The 24,059-nt window shown below is 42.2% G+C and overlaps 1 protein-coding gene across 1 annotated transcript in view; it reads right to left on the bottom strand.

Moving 5' to 3' along the window:
- Positions 1-24,059, bottom strand: part of osbp2b (oxysterol binding protein 2b) — a 52,851-nt gene that overhangs the window by 27,760 nt on the left and 1,032 nt on the right. Inside the window, exons 2-3 of the mRNA XM_071920906.2 lie at positions 20,302-20,349; positions 18,017-18,225 (exon numbers count right to left, since the gene is read on the bottom strand). Coding sequence (XP_071777007.1) covers positions 18,017-18,225; positions 20,302-20,349 — 257 coding nt within the window. The remainder of the gene's footprint in view (positions 1-18,016; positions 18,226-20,301; positions 20,350-24,059) is intronic.

The following is a 24,059-nucleotide window of genomic DNA, read 5'->3' as shown; positions in this document are numbered from 1 at the left end:
ACTGCACACACACACATTCACAAAGCTCGGCACATTTACAATTCTCCTCCACATGCTTCTCTCAATGCGGTGCAGATTAGAGAGGAGGGAGGGAGGAAGGGAGGGAGGGAGGGAGAGAGTGAGTGAAGCAGAGAGGAGATAGGACTCGGCAGCCAGCAGTCATCCACACAACCAAGACCAGAATGCATTGCTTCTTCCTTGTAACCCCCTGCTTTCCTAGCTAGTAAACTATCTCAGGAAAGTAACAATATTTCAGGAAAGCAGATATAATATTCAGGCTTTATTGCTTCAAAAAGCACACCATGAGGAGCTTACGTGTGAGTCATGAGGGAGAAAGTGATTTCAGATAAGCTTATGAAATATTAACTAAATGTGGTGCAACTAGACCAAGGACAAAGGGTCAAATAACACATCCTTAAATAAAAATGTGTGTTTTCCTCTCCTACTGATTCATCCAGCTGTTATTCGCTGTCAGAATTTTTCTCTGGTCCTGGCATCACTAACTGTTGTCAGACCACTTTCAAAATTCTGACCCCCTACAGAGAGACCAAGGTCACTACAGCTAGCAATAGGACACAGTTCACAGTTTAGTTAGCCCTGGGCTGCTGTAGCATGCTCTGCTCCCTCCTTTTCAAAGCAGGGGGAGGTTATCACTTCGATATGCCTGCCAGTGTACATACAGTGTGCTGTAACTCAAGGTCACCTTAGCCACCTCAACCCTTTCTCCTCCCCTACAGCACGCTGCGGGCTTCTGTGGACATGTAACTGATCTCCATGACTGTAGTACTGTATATCTGACTGCACACCAAGTTATGAGCCAGTCTTCTGACCATAGCTCTTATCCCAGTGATCAAGGTCTTTGGCTCTAATTAGCTAATAATGTTTAGCTTTGTAAACGTGGTCTTCAAGGACGACAGTAACAGTTTATTTATGATAATGGTATGACACAATGTGAATTATGTGCAGGTTGCTGCCATTATCCTAGATGGTATTCAGGGCGTTTTCAATCACAGCATTTAATTAAGCACAGTTTGTAGGTACAGGAGGACTTGAAAAGGACTAGGAGAACTAGAAAAGCAATGGCTATAACTAGACGTGGGACAATATGTTTACCTCATGATATGATACGATGCGCAATATGGGGTTCACGATTCAATACAACCACGATACGATGTAATAAATATAAGTTCAGTGACAACAAAGTAAGAATTATGCTTATTTCTGAGCCACAAATCTTTCTAGCAATGGTGAAATTGCTTGTGCTTGTGAAATCTCATTTGTGACTACTACAGCAGAATAAAATGGCGCTAATATCGTGATTCATTCATCTGCCACGCGGTACGTATTGTCACATTTTTGTATTGCGATATATTGAATTTCGATATATCATCGCATCCCTAGGTATGACACAATTTAAATTATGTGCCGGCCGCTGCCATCGTCCAGATGGTATTCAAGGCGTCTTCCATCACAGCAATCAATTAAGCACAGTTTGTGCTAAGGGACAGGAAGACAGCCAGGGTGTAGGGTAGTTTTTAAAAACACAGTTTATATGCATGAATATTGCTATGGATCTCTCTAGACCATGACTACTAGGAAAGCAATGGCTATAACTGTTTCATGCAACAACAAGGGTTAAACAATTCCTCCCTCCACAGGTAACAGCATGAATGATGTTGTGCACAAAAGATGCTGGTGCAGATTAGGCCAACAGTACACTGTGTTATTCACTTGATTACTGACACCACTATCACATCAAGATAGGTCATCATCATTGCAGTGATCCTGTAGAACTATTTGACAACAGCAAAAATAGGTAACGGAGAGCTGTTATAGACTGTAAGTGAGGTGAGGGGAGTGCTGACAGGGAAAGACTGTTGGACTGTGAATAACTCACATAACCTAAAAGTCCTGTGGCGTGTACAAGAGGCCAATGAACCATGAAGCCTCAATTAATATCATACTTGACCTTAATCAATGCTTTCCTTTAACACAGCAAGTTTAACAGTGCAAAGAAAGCTGAAGCTGACAGGTGAATGTGGTCTCTGTATTCACGAATTCACTTGGGTATCTTCTATTGGAACTGAGATGAATTAAGTAGGAGGGAGCCATTCTGGATACATACACTAGGATCTTTACATCCTTTAGGCTTGAATGAGGATTTTGATATGAGAGCTATATAATGTAACAATAATGAGATTTTTAGGTACTGGGTACATATACTTGATGGTGGCTTTTGCTCGATGTTTGTACATGTAACTGTTCCTATGTGTAAATATGTAAACATGTATGTAGTGCTTCCTGTATGTCTTTTGTGCACTATATGTAGAAAAATGTACAAAACATGTTGCCACATACAAGCGATTAGGCAGTTTGAGGTGGTTCTTATATAAAGTATATCGGCCCATACATTTGCGCTGATTGTATATCCTGATGAAGGTCATGTAGGACCAAAAGCTTGAATTGAATTAAAAAGTCTGAGTCTTTCTGTGTGTGTGGGCGGTTTTCCTAATAGTGAACTAATTTTCAGTAAAAGAAAATGTGCAAAAAGTCAAGGGGGTAAATCATTTGTATACCCACTGTAAGCAACACAAATAAACTGTATTCTGTGTTTAGAAATTCTTTAAACTAGTAACTGGTCAGAAAACTGTCAACATGTCCAATGAGTGGTCAACTGTATCGTGAATCAGACTGTTGTCACAATTATTGGCACCCTTTATGTAAAGCTTATTAGATCCTTCCAAGTTTGCTGTTTGGTAAAATTCCACTTATATTCAATATAACTGCTTTAAGTAGACCCACCTAGATCATGTGACTTGTCGTATACACCTTTGGGATGAAGAAAGACCTTTGCTATAGCCATTTGCTTTTGAAAACTTTTCAGTGTGTTATTTTACCAAAGTAATAACACCCCACAGGAAGTTAATTGTTGTAACTATGGAAACGACAGAGATGCAATAGGTACAAGATGCACCCAGTACTGTTGGCAGCATTTAAGCAACTATAATCATAGTGAAGTACATACTCAAGGGTAATATGGCTTTTATATATCGGTTACCAATGTGTACTGTCTGAAAAGTTTTCTTTAAAAGGAGTATAGATCATAAAAATAAAAAACAGGAGAAAAAAAAAGATCACTAATTAGCTCTCTGTACAACAACAGTTGGCTTAGCAACTAATGAAGCTTGGCGAGCCAGGCTTCATGGGAATTATCAACACGGCTGGAACACGCCTTTGATCGATAAGATTGCTTGGCTGGATCACTTGTATAATCAATTATAGAGCATAGTTACAATAACTAATCACCTTGCCTGTCACTAAAGGTGTACCTCAAGGCTCCATCCTTGGCCCTATTCTGTTTCCTTATACATAAATAACATTGTCAGTGTAGTAAGAAATTCAAAGATTTATTTGTATGCAGATGATACAGTTTTATATTCAGTTGGACCTTCCCCTGATGCTGTTCTGCGCTCTCTTCAAGACAGCTTCAATAGTACACAGGTGGCTTCCTCTAGTCTTAACCTTGTTTTAAACACATCTAAAACAAAAGTTATGTGGTTTGGTAGGAAGTCTGTTATCCCGTCTGGAAGCATCACAACAACTAATGGTTCAGTTCTGGACACAGTCACCTCTTATAAATACCTCGGTATATGGTTAGATAATACACTTTCTTTTTCTCAGCATTTATTACATCTTCAGTCAAAAGTAAAAGCAAGACTTGGCTTCTTGTACCGGAATCGCTCTTCCTTTACTCACTCTGCGAAACGCTCCCTAGTCCAAATGACCATTCTCCCCTTGTTTGACTATGGTGATGTCATTTACAGGCATGCAAGCAAGAGTGTCCTTGAACGCCTTAATGTTTTGTACCACTCAGCAATTAGGTTTGCCACAAATGCCCCCTATACAACACATCATTGTGACTTATACACTTCTGTTAATTGGCCATTGTTACACATTCGACTAGAGATTCATTGGCTTACACTCGTTTACAAAACCTTCCTTGGTCTGACTCCTCCTTATTTGATACACTTGTTAAAATTGTCATCGACTCCCTATAACACCAGAGCTGCCCGCCATATCTCGCTAGAAGTTTCCCGTGTTAATACTTCTTTTGGCCAGTCCTCCTTCCAATTTGTTGCTCCCAGCAGTTGGAATGAGCTGCAAAAGACTTTGAAACTGGACAAATTGATCTCCCTCACTACTTTTAAGGACTTTATTGCAGAGTTATTCACACAAACCTGCAACTGCCACCCAGCCTTTTAACTGACAAAGAAATTTGTCTGTTCTGCTTCATGACTTGCATGACTTGTAATTTTATTTGGTTGTTTGTTTGGTGTGTGTTTTGATTATTTCCTGTTCCCATACTGTGTTGGGTTTCTCTGCCCCTGCGATGTATGTAACATTTGTGTCTGATCTTATCTGGATTGTTCTTTGTTTAGTTTCTTTTGCGTTTTTTTAATTTTTTGTCCCCTTTTCCCCTTACCCTTCTAGAGGTCCTTTTGTCCTCTTGCTAGGCCGTCATTGTAAATAAGAATTTGTTCTTAATTGACCTGCCTGGTTAAATAAAGGTTAAATAAAAATAAATAAATAAAAATAATGTATTAGTATTGAGGTATTGAAGCTCTGAGGAAGCAAAATCCCCATAAACTCTCATCATACTCCTATTATGTATAAAGATTTTTTTTTAAAAATGTATATATATACACTTTAAAATGAGATTCTCATTCAGAATTTTCCCTGAGAAAGTCATTGGGAAAACTGAAGGAGCTTTGTCATAAAAGAAACATCTATATCTTCAAGCATGGCATCGTCCAGTTATGGTTTTAAGTATATTTATTCTCTCTGAGTCAAAATGCCTTATCATTATTAAGCCAACTATGTAGTCCATATTATATCAGAGTAAATAATAACCAAATCTGATTCATGTCATATGTGAGTGTCATCATAGGCGATTCATTCCTAAAATATTCATTGATTGAATTTAAGTGGAATAAATTGCAAAATTAGAGGACTTTAAATAGCTTTGCAATATAGGGTGACAATATAGGGTTTTCTGAGCAAATACATCTCAACAGGCGAGCTCATTTGGCTACAAGTGGTGTTTATCTTTCAGAGTCTGAACTTATCTTTCCAATATTATCTTTCCAGTAAGTCTGGAGGGCATGTAAGTTGCTCTATATTGTTTCCAAATGTTAAAGTAGAGCAGAATTTCCCCTCCCTGCGTGTGACTTCAGGAGAGATACTAGACACTTTATTCAAAATGTCCAAAAGACAAACTAAGAGAAAGAGGGCATTTAAATGGCAACAGTAACAATCTCATTAAGCCAATTACTGCATTAGGAAGCAGCAACCCTGACGCTCCCTGCCGCCTCAATGCAACAGCGCTGTGCTCATTAGCTCTAAAACCAGTCAAGTGAGTTCAAGGGAGAAAACCATTTCATCAGGGTAAGGAAACAAATTTGAACAAGAAAGGTGACATTTTAGATCTCACATTCTGAATACAACAGACAGATTATGTCAATTCCAGCAGCAGTAACCATATAAATGTTATTGATTTGTGCCAAACAAACAGTGTCTGACATTATGCTTCACACGGTGTCTCTCTGAGAAGCAACAGAGCACAACTTCTCATGTAAGAACTAGAGAGAAAGTTCAAAAAAAAAAAAAAATAAGTAATTGATTGCCAGTGAAATATGAGCTGAATCTGAGGTCTCCAAATGGACTGACATTCATCCTGTGGCGATAATGACTCACTTATCCAAAGGAGGTGGAAGATCTTTAATTAACCGCAAAGTTAGAGTTAAGAGTAATTGCTTCCTGCCTGAGCCTGCACCGGCTTACAGTAGGGGGCCATGTATCGACTTGATGATTTGGCAATTACAAACAGACACGCTTCTTATTAATGCCTCACATAGCAGAGTTCAATTACAGCTGACTCTCAATTCACTGGAGCAATGAATCATCCCAGCTATGCATGCACTTAGTCAATGACAAACAGAAGTCCTGGGACCATTTTTGCATGGTAGCTGTTTTGTTGCTGTTGAAGTTGATAGGCTACTGTACAGCAGCTTTGTGTGTTGTGCCTTTAAAATGTTTCTTAAGTGATCTTCAAAAACAATGCAAATACCTGTTCTCATCATTTATGAACAGTATATGTCTGCATGTAAAGTGTATTGTTGTGAAATGCATTTAATCTAAATTTATACTCCAATATCTAATCAGATCATCTACTCTATAGGGGGAATTTGTGGTGTAAGTGTGAAGTTTCTAGCATGTATTGTTCTTGAGTTGTGTTCACAAGAACGTGTCAACACACACACACAGACACACAGATGCCCCCATGACAACATAATGTCCCGCATACCACAAACAGTTGTGAGAATAAGTTTGTGAACCCTTGAGAATTACCTGGATTCCTGCAGCAATCGCTCCCCAAATGTGGTCTGATTGTCATCCAAGTCATATTAATAGATAAACACAGTCTGAATAAACAAATAACACAGAAACTTTTCATGTACTTTTTCATGTCTTTACTGAAGACATTGTTTAAACATTGACAGCCTTGGATGGAAGAAGTAGGCCTATGTGAACCTTTAGATTTAGGAAGCGGTAGAACCTTCTTAAAAAGCAATAACCTCAACCAAACATTTCCTGTAGCTGCTGACCTGCGCATTGGTTAAGAGGTATTTTGGACCATTCCTTTTAATAGAACAGTTTCAGTTTGTTTTGGGATGTCTTGCATAAACATTTCAACAGACTTATTTATGGTCAGGACTCTAACTTGGTCATTCCAAAATGCAAATTATTATCAGTTTAACTCTCTCTGTTGTAGATTCACTTCTGTTTCTTCTTCTGCTCATCGCCATTGTCACCCTGTGTGACTCAACCTTTATTAACTTTCAGATTGCAAACAGTTACAGCTATCCTGTAGAATTTCCCAATACCATCGGAAATTCATTGTTCCCTCAATGATAGCAAGCTGTCTAGACCCTGAGGTTGCACCATGCTTCACAGTTGGGATGAGGTCCTGCTGCTGATATACAGTGTTTTTTTTCTTCCAAACATAACACTGTGTCTTTTTTGCCAAGAAGTTTAACTTTTCTCTCATTTGTCCACAGAACATTGTTCCAGTGTTGTGGCACATTCAGGTGGTCTTAAGCAAACTTGTAGAGACTGGCAGCCATGTTTTTTTTTTTTTTTTCAGCCAGTGGTTTCCTCCGTGGTATCCTTCCATGTACACCACTCTGTTCAATGTTTTCTTATTGTGGACTCATGAAAACAGAGCAAAAGATGATCCTTAATTGCTACACTAGAGATCTTTGTCACCTTTTTGAGATTTGTACGGTGCACCCGCTCCTTGGGAGAGAATTAATTTCTTCCATTTGTTCAATTTATCTGCGTGACTGTCGACTGATGCATGCCCAAGTCTGTAGAGATTCTTTCGGAGCCCTTTTCCAGCCCTTCTTCTGAGGTCCTGTGAAATCTCTTTTGTTCGGGGCACGTTTCATTTCAACAAATCTCTGTTGGTAGACAAACTGTGGATTTTTTTTTTTTTTTTTTTAAATGGGGCAGGGCACCTCTACCCCATATCTGAATGTCATCACATTGATTGGATTACCTGAATCAAATTACCCCCTTTCAAAGAAGTTATCCCAGAGGTTCACATACTTTTTCCAGCTTAGACTGTGAATGCTTAAACAATGTCTTCAATAAAAACATGAAAAAGTACAATTGTTTGTGTTGTTTATTCAAATTGTGTTTATCTATTCTTATGACTGAGATGATGATCAGACCACATTTTAGAACCAATTAATGCAGAAATACAGGTAATCCGACAGGGAACTTTTTCTCACAACTGTACCGTGGTGGCAGGACTTAAAATGGGATTCTTTCAGTCATAATTGCCTTCATTCAAATTTTGCTCAAAATATTGTGATAATATTGAACCATGAACCCAGTATCGTGCATGCAACCTAATCGTGAGCTGAATGTATCGTTACATCCCGATCTACAGAGCTGCTCCACATCCCTGCTCCTCACCCACCTTTGTGGCATCCTCTCTGTTCTCACCTATGTCTTGTAGGAAAGAGGTAACTTGTCACCAACCCCAGTGGCATTCCTGAGCCAACTGGTCTACGAAACCTCCACAAATATCGATGGATCTTATGAATTAACTGAGTATCGGCTACGCAAGGTGACACATGAAAGATAAACTGTTAGGGGTTCAGTGACAGACAGAGGGATTGAAAGCCATGGAGACAAAAAACAAGGGTCTTTTCCAATCCCATGCACAGTGCTGCCCAAAGTTAAGGGCCAGCTGATGCCAGGATGTGTGCCAGGTGGGTCAGAGTAAAGCTGCTGTCTGCTCCAAGCCCTGCTTCTGCTCTGCCAACAGAAGAGGCACATGCAAGCACTGAAGGTCAGAGAGAAGGAAAGGCTGATGTGAAAACTGATTGATGAAAAAAACACTTGTCAAGTAGCCTAACACCTTCTAACGTGGGACTCAAAGCACTGACAATGACAAAAATACACACAACACGTGCTTCCCCATACAGCACCATTTCTTTGACAGCATTCCTCTATCTTCTTCACCATCTACTAGAGAATGTCGGTGAGCTGACGTGTTTCAGCCTGGCAGAGGGACAGTGTAAAGTTCAACTGGACCCAGGCCACTGTGTCAAAGTGGATACTAAAAACTGACCACTTTGGGGAAAAGAGGGGAAGTGGACATAATCAGCTGCATCTGACAACTGAACAAGATGAGTCACGGAACAGCAATCCAATATGAGGACGAAACTGGAGGAAACCAGAAAACCAAACCTCCCCACAATTGTCCCAGCTGATGGACTTTCAAGACGTTTAAGTGATTTATTTCTTTGATGACCTGCCTGCATCGGCGTTCTCAATTTCCAGTAACCTCTACATCCTCTTTACTGCTGAGAAAGCAGAATAGGTACAGTGTGTGTGTGTGTGTGTGACAGAGAGAGAGAGAGAGAGAGAGAGAGAGAGAGAGAGAGAGAGAGAGAGAGAGAGAGAGAGAGAGAGAGAGAATGTGTGTGTCGGCTGGGACACAATGCTAGCTTAATAATGGATTCGTGTTTCATGCAGCATACAGCAGCTCAGTGGACACACTCAAGCCATACAGAGCCCACTAATCCCAGTACAACAAAGCACAACACAATACCAGTAGTGTAGTGTGGGTTCTGTAATACTGCAGTGCTTTGACAAAGCACTGCCATTGTCCACCGCCTGTATGGAGCCACGATTAACATAGTTTACGGATTCATAAAACTGAGAATGCCTTTTATGGAGTTAACAGTGGTGGAATAGCAAAATACCCACATAATATACAATAAGCAAGACAAGCACAATATGCAAACATAGTCATCTAGCTTACACTACAAGACAGAATCACAGTTCGGACACACACACACAGTACACAGACAGACAGAAAGACAGACAGAAAGACAGACAGCAGACAGACAGACAGACAGACAGACGCAAGCAGGACAGAAAACAGATTCATTATAATAGTCTGTGCTTTTTAAAGGATAATTCCAATTATTTTCAACCCGGGCCTTATTTTCCTATATGCCATCATCGCTTCTGATCAAAATTTAATAAATTACTTCACTGTAGAGCTCAACATACCTCTCAGTTTCCAGGGAGCACTGCTCTCCAATACAATTCAATGACGCCAAGGGAAACTCAAAAAGTTGAGCCCAAAAAGTGTCTCAGTGGTTAGCAAGATGTTTCAAATCTCGGCCCTGGTTCTTTGCATGTTGCATGTCTTTGCATGAGTTTGCATGTTCACGTGGGTTTCCTTCCACAGTCCAAAGACATGCAAGTCAGATGGATTGGAGACTCTGAATTGCCAATAGGTGTGAATGTGAGCATGTGTGTCTGTGTTCGCCCTGTGATGGACTGGTGAACTGTCCAGGGTGTTTCCCTAACGCCCATGACCACATGTAGGAATAAGCGGGGATGTGAACAATTATCACGTGACATTTCAGTTAATAGTCCATCTGCTACTTTTTGGCATTGCTCACACTTCCATGTTTACTCTGCTGGCAACCATAAATTAACTGCAGTAGATATTGCTCACTTTTCAGGTTCATTGCATTAGTGCAAACATAACTGATAATTTTCATTTTCATTACCTTGGACTGCTGACATCAGTGGGTTCCCTGTTATGTTTACCACTTGTGTTGACTCACGTACATAATTTGTGATGCCAAGTGGGAGCCCGCACAAAATTCCCACATATCCTACTTATAATTACCACTGGGACATGAACGTTTTTTCCCAGTTGGCAGTTCGTATTTACGGTAATCTGATATGACGCAGCATCAGAGTACTTAAACTTTCAACTTACCAACTAGTTTATGCTAGTTAAAATAACATTAAATATTGCATATGTTGAAAAGGACATGTTTTGGGTGCTTTGGGGTTTGAATGTTTGAGTTTCCCTTCACCCTGTTGGTGAGCAGTGCTCCCTGCAAACTGAGAGGTACGTAGCTCTACAGTGACGTAATTGACAAAATTAGTGATCAGAATCTATCGGCATGATGGCAACAACTCTGAAAATAAGGCCCCGGTTGAAAATAACGGAATTATCCTTTAACACACTTCAGTGTCAAATGTAACATGAGCAGAAGGAGCAGCTGGTGAAGAAATCCCTTGTCTGCATGATAAGAGAGGAGGGAAATTCCATTACTGTCCCATCCAGACAGCGCTCTCCATTCAACATGCTTGAGCTAAATGTTGTTACGTGTGTTGTGTGCTGTTTCACAATACGAAAAGATGAGAGAAGAAGAAAGGGAGACATTGAGAGGGAAAGAGGACAGGACAGAGAGGGAGTGTTGGTATTTCGGACCAAGAAAAAAACAGGCCTAAAGTGAATAAGAGGTGAAAACGCAGGTGACAGAATGCAAGTAGCAGGGAAAATGCCAAACAGTTTAAAGATGGAAATAGGCAGCTAGATGGGTAAGACCAGCAAACTGGGTTTGATGAAATTCAAGTCTTGTGAGTATAAGAAGAAATTAAGAACGTAGACTAGCAATGTAGCTTCAAAGAGAAAGAGTGAGAGAGAGACAGAGAGAGAGAGAGAGAGAGGAAGCGGGAGGCATGTAATTCCAAGATTGATGTGTTGGCATGGCCAACAGTGGGCGGCATGTATCTGGGAGCTCTGTGCAGCTCGAAAAGGGAATGTGTGAGTTCAGAAAGGTCAGATCCAGTATGTGACAGCAGAGCTTCAGTTTCACAGGGACACTTGCCCATTACATTCACGACAGAAACCAGAGATAAACAAGGGAGAACGAGAGAAAGATGAGAGAACAAGAAAGACGGAGATTGCAAAGCACCCAGATAATCTTTCCGGCTTGCTGAGTACTTGGACGGCCACCATGTTTGTGATCTCTGTGAAGGGCTTGGCTAAATCTGGCTATGGTGTTTGTTATGGTACAAGATCGAATCTGACTCTGATCTCTTTTGTCTCCTTCTCTCTCATCGGGATTGAGCTGAACTACAGTGTACCAAATCGACCTGTGTCGGCACAAGCTTTCACAAGGACACGCAATTCAATATACAGCCATTGCAGAACTAATTGATGAGGGTGATAAGTGTCCCATCTGTCATTTTCTAACACCATTTCATAAGCTTGGAAAACAGTATTTCACATATGATGGGACCTACTGGAAAGGGAACATTTAAAGATTGGATGTAATAAGTACAGCAGAAGCAAAAATGAGATGACTTGAAAATGCATTGGTAGTTGATAGCTAGTGATTATAAAACACTTAATTTAAACATGCAGTATCTAACACCACTTCATTAGAAGATGAATAGATAGATAGATGAATGGACCTGAATATTTCCCACATCAGTCCAGAGAGAGTTTAACAGAATTCATTTTATAAAATCCCTCAATTGTCACCAGAACACATTGATCATTTTATTGGTGAATCATTAAAATTTATTTTGCGAGGCATAACTTTTGTGGAAGAAGAAGAAATTATACACATTTTCCGTCTGAATTTATTGTCATATAGACTGGTGTAGTAAAACTCACAAACATGGCATGCACTCAGTCCTCCACTCTGAGTCTGCTGCCCTGCCCAGAAAATTTCACTCTCAGTTCACACAGTGGAAAATGTATACAACAACAAAGCAAGGCAAATCCAATGAAGTGAGTCGCCAATCAAAGTTTCCAATTTACTGCTGATGGTAAAAGCATTTTATACGTGTTTAGGTCCTTCTTTCCTTAATAATTGTGCAATGTTTTCCGGCTTCAAAGTAGGCATTATCCAGTAAATACTGCAACTTACAGCTTAGTATGTCTTCTAAATGAGCTTTAAGGATCTTTGGGCTAACAATGGAAATGATAGGAACCCTTAACTTCTCCACTATAAATTAGCCAATAAAGAATATATGTTACAATATAGAATACAACATGAAAACACAGCAGCACCTATCCATGTAAGCACATAGGCACGCACGCATGCACACATTTATGCACACACACACACGCATTCCTGAGCACAACATGAATGGAAGAAAACCCATGTACTTACACAAGAGGGAGAATGTACCTAATCCTGGCTCTATTTTTTGCCAATGCCAGACCTTGCAGGAAGAGAGCAATTCTTTAGCAATAGAAAAGGGTGAAGAGCATGAGTTGGAGAAAGCAGAAGGTCATTCCATTCAGAACTGAACCCCGCTGGATGAAAAGCACAGTAAAAGGCTTACTGAGAGAGAGGGAGAGAGAGGGAGGGAGCGGGAGAGTGGAGGGGAGCAAACCAGACAGGGAGTGAGAGAGCGACTGAGAGAGAGGAAGAGAGAGGAAGAGAGAGTACAAGAGCGAATGTGGGGAAAGAAAGCAGGGAGACAGTCGGGAACAGGAGAGAGGGAGGGGTGAAAGAAAGGGAAGTACTGAAGCATGTTTGAACAGGCATTCCTAATCAATTCTCCCATCGTCCCCTTTTCATATGCTGCCTGCTTCAGGACCATGGACAGAGAATTACCTTTTCTACTGGGGACAGTAAAAAAAGAAGGCGATACATGGAAAGAAAAGAGGGAAAAACAGAGCAAGTGAGCGGAGAGGAGATGGGAAAGTTGAGCAAATGTTGCAGTAATACTGGTAGCACGACAAGTAAATAATGACCACCAGCTCACTCACACGCACAACCAGTCAGTTTAAATAAAAAGTCAACTAAGGACTCTCAGATTGACTTATTGAGCAACGTGTGTGTGGTGTTGCGGATCAATGCTTGGCCTTGAGTGTGCAGAGTATTCAAGATGCACAGCAGCTCGCAGGCTGGGCAGGTCAGGGTCTTGTGCAGTAAGAGAGATTTCTTTGGGGATGTGTTGCTGCTGCTGCTGCTCTCCTGCCTACATCAGTTGTGTCTGTTTGAACTCAGCCGGACCCAGAAGGAACACTGATCGGTCGCCTGGCTCCAGCTTCTATGAATCGCTTATTTTTGTTTCCACTAGCATTCGCCTATTAAGTACATTTTCAACAGGAATGTGTGCCTAAACCCAGTGTGCAAACACTTCACTATAATTGGCACTAGCGAAAACAAAGAGGGTGAAACCATGTAAGAGGGGTCATGTTGAAGTGAGGGGAGACACTGCCACCTGCTGACTGTACGCCACACAGTCCACACTCAACAGGAGTAGTAAGCTGTTGAAAAAATCCAATCCAGTATCCAGCCATGGAATCACAGGCTCTATACAAGAGGAGACACTTTAATGAAAGGATTGCAGGTGTGACACTATTACTAATTAGAAATTGATCAAGTCGAGGGGTGAATTAATTGACTGCAGAGCTCAGGCCAGTTTTATAGCAATAATAATCTCATGAGTCAATGTCTCACGGACCAACAGAGAGACATGTATTATTGGATTTAAGACTTTACAGAAAATACACTGGACTGGATAATAGGGCTAAGGTAAAAATAACAGCACAAACAGAGATGGTGCTGAAACAACAAGCCACACAGAGTCATGGAGATGAAAGGTATGCTCTGATCTCCGTATCGACACACAGAAAGACGTGCCCAGTGTTTGCCCTGTGCTTCCCTCAGGAGATCAATAGGAGGTGAAGATGAGGTGGCAACCAGCCCTTTGTTCCACTGGGAGATGGGGGAGGGGAGGCGAGAGAAGAGAGATAGCGTGTCAGTCAGCCATGTCTGTCTAAACACCCATGAGATAAGAAGGAGATGCTGTGAAAGTACTTAACGGCACAATTATTTATGGATTTGATGTTGGTGAACACGTATACAAATACACAGTCATTAACTGCAGTATTAAAGCACTACTCTCCATCAGTGGCATTAATAGACACTTGATTTGCTGTGGCCAGACTCTCATGGAGTGTGCCTTATCTCACGTTCTGTTAAATCCTCCTCCCACTGACAGTCAGATCAGGTGTGAAAAAAAACACCATTACTTGCACACTCTCTCTCCCTCTCTCTCAGCTTTAAAGCAGGTGCTGATCCAAAGCTCTAATGAAAAGTAAAATAAGTACAAACCCATCTCTGCTTTACATAACGGAAATTTGAGGCACTGCAGACAATTACAGCACTAATGCAATAATTGCTGGAGATATATGCATTTCTATTTTCAAATAAAGCATAAGTATAAAGCATACAGACAGGGTCAAGAGGTTCAGTTACTGATCTACAGTGTTACAATGGGCAAGACAAGTAATTTAAGCAACTCTGAACCTAGTATGATTGTTTGTGCCAGACGCACTGGTTCCAGTATCTCAGAGACTCAGAGACAGGTGTCCTCCTGGGATTTCTTTATCACACCATTTTCAGTAAACTGAGAACGAACGGTGTGATAAACAAGCAAACATGAAATTTGCTATAAGCTGCGATCTATTTGGGTCTGTGAAAACAAATATGAAAGCCACATTTGCCAACCCTGGGATGAGAACCCAGGACCCCCCCATGAAAGTCTGTTTTATTTATATTGTATCACTGTCTCCCGCCAGTAATCCAGTGTGCCTGGGTTACTACCAAAATGGCGATATCCTCTAACATGTAAACGCATGGACGTGTACAAAATAAATCTAGTGCAGCATAGGTGTAGTGCAGGTTTCATTTATGCTCTAAGCTAACACTAGGTGAATGTTACATGTACACTACACCTAAATGAAAGACATTACACCAATGCTATACCCACGGTACATGTGTCTAACATCTGTGTCTGCACTGTACATGTATGTAAATTCTCTCTGTGGGTCTTGGTCTGACACTAGGTAGGCATTGCAGGTACTGATGCTCTACGATTATGGCAGAAAGTCAACTGCATAGATGGGCTACGGCGGCAGAAGACCATGCCGGGTCAGACAACCAGTCAGACAACAAAACAAGGCTACAGCGGGCGCGTGATTGCCAAAACAGGACAAGAATGTCCAATCTGGTCCAATGATTCCCAGTTTTTGTTGTGAAATGCTGATGGCAGGGTCAGAATTTGATATGAATGGCTAAACAATCCATGGATCCATCATGACTGGTGTCAACAATACAGTCTGGTGCTGTTGGTGTAATGGTGTGAGAAATGTTTTCTTGGCTCACATTAGGGCCCTTAGTACCAGCTGAGCATGATTTGAATGCCACAGCGAACCTAAACATTGTTGCTGACCAGGTGCATCCCTTCATGGCCACAGTCTAACCTTTTTCAAATGGATGCTTCCAGCAGGACAATGTGCCATGTCACGAAGCAAACGTCATTTCAAGATGGCTCCAGGAGCATGACAGTGACTTCACTTTACTTCAGTGTCCTGCGCAGTCCCAGGATCTCCACCCAAAGGAGCGCCTTTGGGATGAGGCAGAACATGACGTTCACTCGTGCTGCCGAAAAAAACTGTGATGCTGTCAGCATCAGTCAGCATCAGTCAGCATCGATCTCTGTGGAATACTTCCAGCACCTTGTTGATTCCATGCATTGAAAAATTCCAGGTGTGCTGTAGGAAAAAAAAGAGGGTCCTACCCGGTACTAGCTAGGTACACCAATAAAGTGGATATCGAGTGTACAAAGGCCATATACTGTATAATGGTACTGAGATACAGCAACAACAGTGATTGTCAACAATGTATTGTAATTCTGTCAACCTTCAGCACCAGCATAGAGCTTAAAGAGAGTACCAGGTACCTCTCTTTCCTGTGAGGAAAATGTAATGGGCTCACCTCCAGGGGAGCGCTGGTGTCCACTCACCACCCACACAGAGAGGCCTCAGGGAGACCAGCAAGACAGCTCAAAGCATTTTAGTCACACCACAACTGTTGACTGACCAAGTGGGTTGGGAAGAGGGACAAGTGCTCACTGTGCTCACAAATGTTAGAACTTCACAATAAATAAACCATTTCAAGACTGCCCACAGCCCACTATCATTATTTAAATTAATAAATTATTAATTAATTTAGCTGTGGTAGCCCCCCACAGCTGTGGAGTAATTTTTCACAGCTGGAAATTTTCCCCCACAGCTGGAAAAATGATGAATCATCTGGCCTTATTTCTCAGTCTGCTAAAAAAAAAAAATTGAAATTATTAGAATTGAAATTACAGCACAGTTTCCATGTATCATGATATGAATATTCAAATAAGAGCCATTCTTAAACTGCAACACCTACTGGAACTGATCCTGGAATGGGCCCAGGAGAGAACCTGGGTGTTAAACCAAAATTACCCCATCTACCACATCCACAAAACAATTCCACGAGAAGCACTGAGAAAGTACCTGTTTTACATTACTACATATACAGTATATATACATCACTGTTCCCCCATGGTTCAGGCAAATGCTCCTCTTGTAACTCACAAGGCGTGTCCAAAGCACAGGATAAGGCTCAAGTAAACAAAGTACGACAAAAAAAGACAAAAGGACCTGACATAACAAATGTTAACAAAATGCAGGGGCACAAGGGTTGTAGCTGAACATCAGCATAATAGAACTGGATGCCCTACCATGCTGCATGCACACACAAACACACAGACACACAAACACACGGACACACAAACACACACCAAATACTGTTGCTAGATCAATGGCCAAACCTTTTCAAAATACAAAGATAATGTAGTTCTGATAAAAATACCAGCATTCCACTCTTGCTTACTGGAAGCGGTAAGCTAAAATGCATTCACATTCTCTCCCAATCTAAATTTAGTGATCTGACTTTCAAATGGAGGCCAGAGGAATATATAGCCTGTCTGGGTCTCTGTAGACCCTGTGTGCGAAAGACTGGGGCAGAGAGGCTTTGGAGTGGTGCCAGGGTGAAACGTGAAGAAGAACGGCCCTCCCAGGCTTTTCCCACAGCCTTTGACCAGCAACACCAAACCCAACCGTACAAGAATAAGTCCCTTTGGAAAGGAGAGAGTTCCGTTGTCAGGACAAGGCTGAATGGAGGCCCGGTTCTCACGCTACCCTTAGCATACTCCAGTCCGTCTTCCAACTGGACTGAGCAGACAGCGCTGCCCTCTCCTGGCTTCGATTGGAATCTGAATCAGATTAGAAAAAGACTCCAGGGGAGGTTGTTAACTGAAACACCAGCTTTGCTGTATATCAAATGCCAGGGGACACTGGAGACTGGTAGCTGGAGGTAATTCAAATATAACCAGATATCCAGGCTGTGCCGAGTAACGTGCCGTACGTGCTGAACCAGAACTCAGCCCACCTTTCACCCTGCGGGCATTTGTTAAACTGAACTAACAAAGTAAAGCACAAGATCAACAACACACAAATGTACACACTGAGAACAGTTACTCCCACTGTTCCTCCAATCCCCTGTTCCCATGTATCTGCAATCACCCAACCTTTGTTTATCAAGGTTAAATTTTGACCACTAATGTCTTGCACCAGTGCTTCATGAGTGCATGACTTTTAAAACACGCTTCCTACAGTTATTTGTTTGCCCACAACATAATACATTTTTTCAGAGCATAAAAAAGCATGTTTTTCAGCTTCAAATTTTCCATATAAGTAGCTACTTGTTCCAGCTGCCCTTACCAGACTGATCGTTCATCATGCGGATGGCTTTAGCTTTGGCCAGCTCCAGTGCTGTGACCCATCTCTGGCGCTCCACTTCTGTGCTGGCCTTCAGGTGGTAAGTGCGCCCACCACTGCTCAGGACAATATTGCAGGCGTCCTCTGTGTCAATGTGTGCCGTGGCCAAGTTGATTGTTCCACGACACGTATGGGCCATCTCTGCTTGTGTCCTGCAACAGAGCATCAGGCAGACAGAGGGAGAGAGAGAGACAGAGAGAAGAAACAGTTGAAGACATTGGCCTTGGAGTTACTTGTCCACACCTATTTGTCTTGCACGGGGATGATTATACATCTCATCTCGCAAGGCTGCAGGTAGGGTAGTACAATTAAAATTCCTATGGACAACAAGCACAGGCAGTGAGGCGCGGAGGGACAGAGGACTGCCACAGATGATCATATAAGGAATCACTCTGAGAGCCATGCAGCAGGGGAAACACCTGGTCATTTCAAAGAGGGTAAAATCCCATTAAACATACACATTCTCTGTAGCACATCCGACCATTCATGGAAACTAAGCCTGAGCATGAGCTAATGCAAAACAAAGAGAAGAGTTTGAACATAATAAATGAACTCAAATAAATAATAATGATTATAAATAAATGAAATGAATAAATGAACTTATAACTTAGAATTCACTCAGCTTGAACTGACTGATCTGCTATGAGTGAGCAGAATTGTGGGTATTCTGTGTAGGCTCCACCAAGACCAACTGTTGCACATTCAGTGGGCCACAGTAGTCAAGATAACAAGGCCATTGTCTGGCTCCAAGCCTCCGTACTGAACAAAACCAAACAATGAATAACAGCGGGGACAAAGAAAGAACAGAGTGAGACAAGTTGTAAAAGAGAGAGAGCGATAGCAGGGTAGAGAGACAAAGCAGGAGAGGGAGAGATTAAAAAACAGAGGGAGGGTGACAAAGTGCTCTTGCCGTTATGTGTTTGTGCTTTCATGCACTGTGCAAGTCTTAGACATACATGTATCAGTGTTTCCCAAATATCCCCCTAATAATACAATGGCCACATTGCTTGAAAATTTACCCAACTTCAGCAAAAATGTAAAGACATTAAAAAACCCTTTGTCTGCTGTTACAGCTCCCCCAAAACAAATATACTAGAGGCATAACAGGAAAGTTGGTCTACATCATAAGTTTTCAAATATGGGTCGTTGTTAGTTGCTACGACTAATTTTAGCTAAGCAAACTTAGGTCACCAAAAAAATGCAAAAAAGAAAAAAATCCAAGAGAAACATTGCATTTACAGCTCCATGGTGGAAAGCTGGCTCCCTGACCTTCTGTCACAGTTAGACAAGCTAAGCTCTAGGACAGGGATGGGCAATCATGTGCCATGGAGGGCTAGAGTCTGCAGTTTTTCACTCCATTCAAAGACTACAGCAGGTGATATCACTGATTAACACAGCTTCAACCAGAGAGGAGGAACTAATAAGTGAAATCCCCTGGTGTAGTGTTTGGTTAGACTGAAAACCTGCAGACTCTCTGCCCTCGATGGCACTGCTCTAAGAGGAAACCACTGTGCAGTATGCAGCCATGCATTCATGTGTGCATACATGTGCATGTGTGTTCATGGGTCCTAACATCCATCCATCCATCCTCACTGAGCCCTCACTGCCACCAGCAGCTGCCTCTCAGCAGCACTAAGCCTATACCAGCCTCAGTCGCAGTTGACACTGAAGGGTGGCTGCTGGCTTATTAAGACAGAGGTTGAAGTTCATCTCCAACTAAGCTCTGCCTGGCGGTGACTCACACTGCTTACACTAGCTGAAGCCAAAACTTGTTAAAAAGCTGAACTGGAACAAGCACTTCAGTGTACCACTCCTTTACTGGCACTTGATGCTCATCAGTTATGCAGACAAGACCGCACCGGAGCCATGCAAAGCTGTGAGGAGGGTGGGCAGGGTTCCTGAACAGCCCAGTTTCCAGCCTCACCCAGCTTAGCTCAGCTGTGGAGTCCTGGCTCTAAGTGGGTCATCCAACTGAGTGTGCTGCTGATGAGTAAGATGAGATCCATGCTGATCCCCTCTGCCCTGTGGGGAGGCGAGGCCATGCAAAGGCCATGAAATTATAGAGCCAAGGAAACTGCAAAAGCTGGGTGAGAGAGATAAGGACCAACGGGCATTAAGGTACTGGCAGGGGGAGGGAGAGGTGTGAAGGGTGAGTGGGGGTGACTGAGGGCATGAGAGAGGGGGTCTGGTATGTTGTGCTGAGCCAGTAGAGCATTACAGGGCTTTACCTGTCATTCCCCTGCGCACACATCCTCATAAAACACAAATCCACCGATCTGGAGCATGTAATGACAGAACAGTAACCTATGAACAGAACACAAAACAGACTGCCACAGGCACGAGCGGACACACAGGGCAAAACACACAGGCAGGCATAGGAAATAATACACAGACAGTACAAAGAATGCAGATAGGGTGAGACACAGGTTGTGGCTGGGGGCTGTAATATCACAAGACATGGAGGGAGAGATCTAGAGAAGCACTGGGGAGTCGTGCTGAGGAGAAAAACGAAAACATGAGACAAGCAAACCAAAGCAGTAACGCTGCAACACGGACAGTATGACCTGCTGAAAGACTGAAACACTGAAATACTAAAAGTGGCCAAAGAGACCCTACTCTCTTTAATGTCACCCTCCGGTTCTCACCTTTACAGCTTCACACTTTCACACACAGACCACTCCAACAGGCATGCACGCACACACACACACACACACACACACACACACACACCGTGGCCTGGTGCTAAGACCAAGGAAGAGGCCATTAACAAGATTAGATCACAGCTTGCCCTCTCCTCTCTGCACATCTCCAGCTCCAGTCATTCTGCTGATGTGCCAGGCTAGTATACGAGGCTCTGAGCAGGCTGTACCCTCCAGCTGGGCCCACGGTTGGCTAGCTCACCACTCTCACTGCCCCGCCTCCATTCACCCCAGAGCTCAGTGTGCCAGCAGTAGCACCACAACCTGACTCACCGTAGAGACACAAATGGTGCCGAACCCCCACTGAGCACTCAAATTGATACTATCCAGTTACTGTCCTATGGCTGAGAGGGAAACAAGGCATGCCTACTCTACTATGAAAGAGAAGCCTAGATTCACTGATGTGGCAGCTCTCATAGCACTCAAGGCTTTAATGCCCTGTAATCTTCCTTAAAGCCCCAAGTCGGATTTACTCTAAGAGGTGAGTAAGTGGTGCTGAGAGTATTAAAACTGTAAGGAAAAGTCAATTAAGAAATTAAAAATTAAAGTTCAGTAAGAGGAGAGGGACAAAGATCTTGTCACACGTTCCGGTAAGAACTGCACGATGAGGCTCTCTCGGTGATTTATAACACAAAAAAAACACAGGACATAAGGCTGACGTGGAGTAAAAGACGGGCAGTCTTGCAGTGTCAGAGCAAAGAGGAATCAATGGAGCAAGTGCAATGTTGCATCTCTATAAAACCCATTACATTTTAACAGGCTCAAGTGCTGAGTGTGTCAGCTCGTCGCCAGAGTCAGACCACAGATTACAGTCCACCATTGCCCTTTGACTTCTCAGCTACAGGCTAGAGAACTGCGCCTCGACTTTTCCCTGTCGCAACAGCTGGCCTTGGGGACGGAGGTGATCCTTCAAGTCATTGGTTAGGCCTCTAATTGGAAAGGGACGGTCGCTATTGACATGCGTATGTCTTGTGGGAAAAATAAACTGCTCTGCTTTTGAAAAGGGCAAATAAATACAGTCACTGGAAGACATACAACTGATCAATGCATGTTGTGATACATGTGATTGTGATCTGACGTGATTCGTTTGGGCTTTCAACTGCATCCTTCTATGATGGCGTTTAATCAATTGTGGAATGTCATTCAATCACATCATATTATACACTTATATAGTGTAGTGACATTAAATCATTGAAAAAGGAGACTGAATATTTCTTACAAATCTAAAAGCACAAAGACAGGACATCAGTGTAAGGGTGGCGGTTGAAACTTAAGTATTATAAAAAATAGTGCAGGGCAATAGTCCAAGGCTATTCATCATTTTATTGGTATATTTTCTCAGAGTACTTCTTGTACTACATAATTATTATAGTACAAGAAATGCTGCACAAAGCAACATCTGACATATCACACAATGTTTTATTATAACTTGGCATACAATGAAGATACTTCAACTAGCATCGGAATATAATCCTACACAGCCGGACTGCGTGCTTCATTTTTACTTCACTTACAATGGAAGTGCAGATAGGCGGCCGGAGCAGAAACACACAAAGCCTGAGGCCAGACACACACAGTGTGGTCTGCCAGGCAGACATCAGTGGAGGGGACATTATTCAGGATCTCCTTTGTGGGGACTTGTGCGCTCCACTGCCTCTGCGTGCTCAGATGTCGACAGGCTACCTTTACTTCGGGGACAGCAGTCACCTTACAACATAATGGACTATTAATAGAGGGTAGAGGCAACAGGCTTCTTTCCTTTCACCATCAGCACAGTAGGGCTCTGGCTTCTATCTCTCTGTTTCAACTAACCCTTTGCTGGCAAAAAAAAAGACAATCAGGCTCTTTGTTTGTGAAGGTGTGGCACTAGTGTGTAGTGGCAATTCATATAGCATAGGGTGAAATAGGCTTGGTATGAGAGAGCAGTTCCATCATCTCCAAAACCAATTTAGATGAACATATTTGTATTTCTTCTGTGAACAGCATCAGTAGGTAAAGTTTTCTATCCAAAGCTTAAATTGTGTCTTTTTCGAAGACATCAATTAGAAATGCAGGGGCAGCAGGGTGGCATAGTGAGCAGGGAGATTGCCTTTCAACCAGAGGACCCAGGTTTAAGCCCCCATGTCAACAAGCATCCGCCCTGCTGAAGAGTCCTTGACCAAGACATGGGATCCCTTCCAGCTCCGGGTTTGTTGTTCTGTAGCTGACCTTGCACTCTGATCTCCCTGTTAAACAGGGCAAGTGCAAAGAGACTTTCCCTACAAGGATCAATTAAGTGTCACATTTATTATTTTTTATTATTGCGAACAATTACAGGCTGAATTAACACATTTGCTAGAAGTTACAGGGCTTTTTAAGCATATTGTAATCTGATTTGTGAAGGCATTTACACTACTTCAGCCAAATGTCACAGCTTTGACTAATGGCAGCACTATTTGCAGGGGAAGGTGAACTCCAAGGAGTACGCCTACATTCTGTCGTGAACCATTTAATTAGGAAAACTGGGTTGGACAACCCTCTCACTCTCCTTTTCAATGGACCATGTGCATATAGTTGAGAGCATTCTGGTTTGACATAATTACTTTTTTTTTCATGCCCATCCCATTATGTAAAATGTACAAATGTTGGATGCATTCAGAAATTGATACTCTGGGCACTGGAGCTAGCATTAAACCACACTGTACACATTGGTAAAACCTTCAGAGAATACAAAGGGCACTGTGGCCAAGAAGGTGAGGCAACAGAGTATTTGAATGTTTACAAAAGTAGTCAAATAGTATCAAGCAAACTGGTTAAGCATGCTTGCAGGCTAGGTGCCACAGCAAATAATTAAAAGTACCAAACTCTTCCTGGGGCCAGACCCTGTGACAGCCTAATTCACCTGCTAGCAAGACATTTGGCTAGCAATAATTTTGTACTTTTTCTATGGAACCACGGTGGTCTCATTTTTCAAAAAATGGAACTTAGATTTGATTTAGAAATGCAATCAACAAGACTTAGAGATTGAAAACAGCTGAATCTACATAAATAGCACTCAATTTAAGAATTGCTCTTATGGGCTCACACAATCGAATCAGTGTTCATGAAGCTATACTCTATACAGGCATATCACCAGAAAAACACCCTAGCAGGTCTAACATTTACTTCATTATAATATTTTCCAATTCACTCTCTTTGGAGCTCTATGTCAGTATGACATTACAGATCAGGAAACATCACACTGTCCTAAGGCTTAGGAATAACATGTTTCAAAGCTGAAACTCAGTGGTATTCCCCTTAGTGTTAAG

Source organism: Centroberyx gerrardi, chromosome 8 (genome assembly GCF_048128805.1).
Source record: "Centroberyx gerrardi isolate f3 chromosome 8, fCenGer3.hap1.cur.20231027, whole genome shotgun sequence".
Lineage (NCBI taxonomy): Eukaryota > Metazoa > Chordata > Actinopteri > Beryciformes > Berycidae > Centroberyx > Centroberyx gerrardi.
This window is presented reverse-complemented; position numbering and strand designations above follow the sequence as displayed.